The sequence below is a fragment of the Kryptolebias marmoratus genome, linkage group LG3, assembly GCF_001649575.2.
Source record: "Kryptolebias marmoratus isolate JLee-2015 linkage group LG3, ASM164957v2, whole genome shotgun sequence".
NCBI classification, from domain to species: domain Eukaryota; kingdom Metazoa; phylum Chordata; class Actinopteri; order Cyprinodontiformes; family Rivulidae; genus Kryptolebias; species Kryptolebias marmoratus.
Genome location: NC_051432.1, coordinates 28,594,810 through 28,598,337, shown reverse-complemented (window position 1 = coordinate 28,598,337; position 3,528 = coordinate 28,594,810). Strand labels below are relative to the sequence as shown.

Below are 3,528 nucleotides of genomic sequence, written 5' to 3'. Positions count from 1 at the left end.
CCCGTTCTCCAGAATAGAACCCGTTCTCTTGACCCAGACCCGTTCTCCTGAACAGAACCCGTTCTCTTGACCCAGACCTGTTCCCTTTGACACAGTGGAACCAGAACCGGGTTCCTCTTCAGAAACAACCAATAAAAACTCCTGTTTTACACGTCATTTATACTCCAGTTTACAGAGAACGGTCACGTTTATCTCCATCCTTCAGTGAAATTAATTCAACCCTTCAAGTTCTGTTCTGACTGAAAAAAGCTCCAAAAACAAACAAAATAAGGAAAATGCATAAATTTAAAATGCTAAAACAAATACAAAAAACAAGTACAAAAACTATCATTAATAATTGGAAATAAGCAGAGCTACAGCTCTAAAAAAGAAAAGTTGAAATTAAAAAGCCTTTTTGTGGATCGAGTGGGAATTATAAACTGTAGCTTCAGCCTAAAACCCTTTTCTGTTTCTGAGGTCCTGTCACAAAGAAAATGTTGATTTTTGGCTTCAGTCGAATAAAATAAACACATTTTTATCTTCTCTGGTCTTTAAGAAGCTTTGGAGTTTCCCACAGAGGGACTAAGTTCTCAGTTATCATATCTTTAATATTTAGTGTCTGCATTTAATCAGAAACCTGATGTCTGGGTGTACAGAAGTGACCAGAACGCTGTGTTACCTGGAGGTCAGCAGAGTCATTTTTCCCTGAGCCGAGTCTTTTGGACGGATTTTTCTTCAACAGCTGGAAAACAAACAAACCAGAGGAACATCTGATGAGCTGCTGACGACGTGGAAGACAATTAATTATCAGATTTACATTTTGATCACAACAACAACAGGATAAATTAATGCTGCAGCTCAACACCTGTCAGTAAATGGATATTTAATTATTAGAACTTTATTATTCCATCAGAACATTTAGAAAAATTAAAAATAAACAGATTTCATGGAGCCCTATCATATATTGGAAGTGCATCATGTGTATTATCTCCATCTGAACTGATATTCTGTCGGCTGTTTTAAGTTCAACAAAAAGTTATGAAGGAAGTTTGTAAGTTAAAAAGAAAAATGCGATGTTTCCCAACTCAGTGAATAATCATAAAGATTGATTAAAATAAGCAGCAGACTGCATGTTTCATAAACCTGCAGCTGGGACTTTAACAGACCTGAACCTGCTCACAACTGAACCGTTTGAACTGCGACAAGTTAAAGCGTATTTATTGAAACCAACCCGGAACCACATCTGCGTGTTTGTGGTGACAGAACCCAACAAACCAGCGAGGATTGGTTCCGACGGGGCGGTTAAACCCAGAGACAAATGAGGAAACACGAGTCGATTCCTCCGTCTGATCTGCATCCATCATAAGAATAAATACAAATCTGGAAATGTTCTGTGGCTTTGGATCCGGTATCCAAACTGGTGATTTATTTGTCAAGAAAAAAAGAAATTTGCTTCATAAAAACAGGTTTTAGAAGTTTGGTTTTCTGTTAAACACCAAATCAAAGAGAAGGACTAAAGATCTGATGGTTGGAAAAACTATAAAAAGATGAAAATCGTGTCCAGATCCACCGTTTTACAAACTTAATGAAAACAATATACTCGTTTCTTTTTGTATAATTTAGGTTTTGGGTTGTCATTGTGTACTTAGTTTTTTTTTTTTTTCCTTGTGTTGCTGCAACAATTAAACTCTCCTGCTGAGTCGACAAACTTGTCAGAAATATTAAAATCTGTTATTAAAGACTAACAGGACCTGGTCAGACCTGGTCGGACCTGGTCGAACCTGGTCGGACCTCTGACGACGCACTGGAAGGTGATAATAAACATCTTCCTGCGGTCTCACCTGTTTGATGAGGTCTCTGGCATCAACCGTCAGGTACGGAGGGAGGTTGAGTTTACACTTCAGGATCTTATCGATGGTCTTCTTCCTGTTTTCAGCCGTGAAGGGAGGCTGGTGAGACGAAGAACAACAAGGTTTAAAACTTTGGTCTTTGTTTGGATTCATGAGCAGGAAGTCGGGTCCAAACTAACTAACTACAAACACACAGTTATTTTACACAACTCTGATTTATTTTACTAACAAAACATGCAGATAAGCACAACCACCAGGATGTTGTGATTTAAAGAAACTTCACGTCTTTAAGAAGAAAAACTGCCTTCAGTTTAACTGGCGAGGATTAAAATGATGAATTTATTGATACAAACTGATCTAAATTATTATCTTATCACACAAAGAAATAAATAAGACCTCCAGAGTTCATCATAAATCATCTGAACCGTTGGTTCCTGAATAAAATGCTCACCGATCCGGTCATCATGTCGTACATCAGGGCGCCGAGGCTCCACCAGTCCACGGCTCTGTTGTGACCCGACCTGGTCAGGATCTCTGGAGCCCTGCAGCCCAGACAGAACCAACGGTTCGAATCAACACGCAGTCCCGTCTGAATGACGGTGCAGATTCTCAGCCGCCCGGGACCGAAAGGCTCGTTCAGACAGAAGAGGAACGGCTTCCAGAACCGAAAAGTCTGCCTGTCTTTGAGTGAACGTTTTAGGGCTCCACAGTAAAAAATAAAAATCTGTAAAACTTACACTGGCCAAATGAACCATAACTCTGAATATCCAAGAGCAAAGAAAACCTTAAAGCAACTTTAAATGTACTAACCCTGGTCCGGTACAGACAGCAGCGTTGTTTTCTTTGTTTCAGAGTTTGTCTCGTAAAGTAATGAGAGACACTCACATGTACTCGATGGTGCCGCAGAAGGTGTGTGTGACGTTCCCATCATGAATGGACTCCTTACTGAGGCCGAAGTCAGTCAGCTTGATGTGTCCTTAAACACAAAACTCATCTGAAACCACAAATTCTCTCTGATGTTTTCTGAATTCAAGCTCAGAAAATCCTTATTTATTTTACCTTGGTGGCAGAGCATTATGTTCTCAGGTTTCAGGTCTCGGTAGATGATCCCGTTGGAGTGGAGGTGACCCAGGGCCAGAATGATCTCTCCCAGGTAGAAACTAAACACGTACAGAGTTTAAGTCCATGACCTAAACGACCAACGAACCTGTGCTGAAGCTGCTCGTACCAGGCCGTGTCCTCCATGAAGATGCCCTCCTTCTCCAGCTGCATGAAGAGTTCTCCTCCTGAGGAGCAGGAGCACGGAGTCAGAGATCGTTCCTTCACCGCGGGAACGCTGAGTCAGCATTTAAACTGCTCTCCTGTCTGATGGTCAAACTTTCAGCTAATTTAGACCGAGCTCATTCAGGATGACTTTTGGGTTTTGAAACATTAAACTTTATATTTCTCATTGAAATGCATTAAGCAATCCCTCCAGGATTTTGCGGGCTTTTTTTGTGATTATTGCAGCTAAAATGCCTGATTTCGCGGGGCATTTTACTAAAAGCTGCATTTTTTTTTTTTTACTAAAATCAATAAACAACCATAACTTTTAATATATAAACCAAAAATACTTCCTAGTTTTGTAAGATAATTCCCAACAAACATTGACATTCTCAAAAGGTGCTTTATTTGAGAACTTTGATAGCTTCTAAACTGA

The 3,528-nt window shown here is 40.0% G+C and overlaps 1 protein-coding gene across 1 annotated transcript in view; it reads right to left on the bottom strand.

Annotated features, from left to right (window-relative positions):
- The window catches only part of LOC108247815 (ribosomal protein S6 kinase beta-2-like), a 15,884-nt gene that overhangs the window by 7,077 nt on the left and 5,279 nt on the right, over positions 1-3,528 (bottom strand). The window contains exons 7-12 of the mRNA XM_017436184.3: positions 3,058-3,115; positions 2,889-2,989; positions 2,715-2,805; positions 2,281-2,371; positions 1,821-1,928; positions 659-721 (exon numbers count right to left, since the gene is read on the bottom strand). Of these exons, the coding sequence (XP_017291673.1) occupies positions 659-721; positions 1,821-1,928; positions 2,281-2,371; positions 2,715-2,805; positions 2,889-2,989; positions 3,058-3,115 (512 nt within the window). The remainder of the gene's footprint in view (positions 1-658; positions 722-1,820; positions 1,929-2,280; positions 2,372-2,714; positions 2,806-2,888; positions 2,990-3,057; positions 3,116-3,528) is intronic.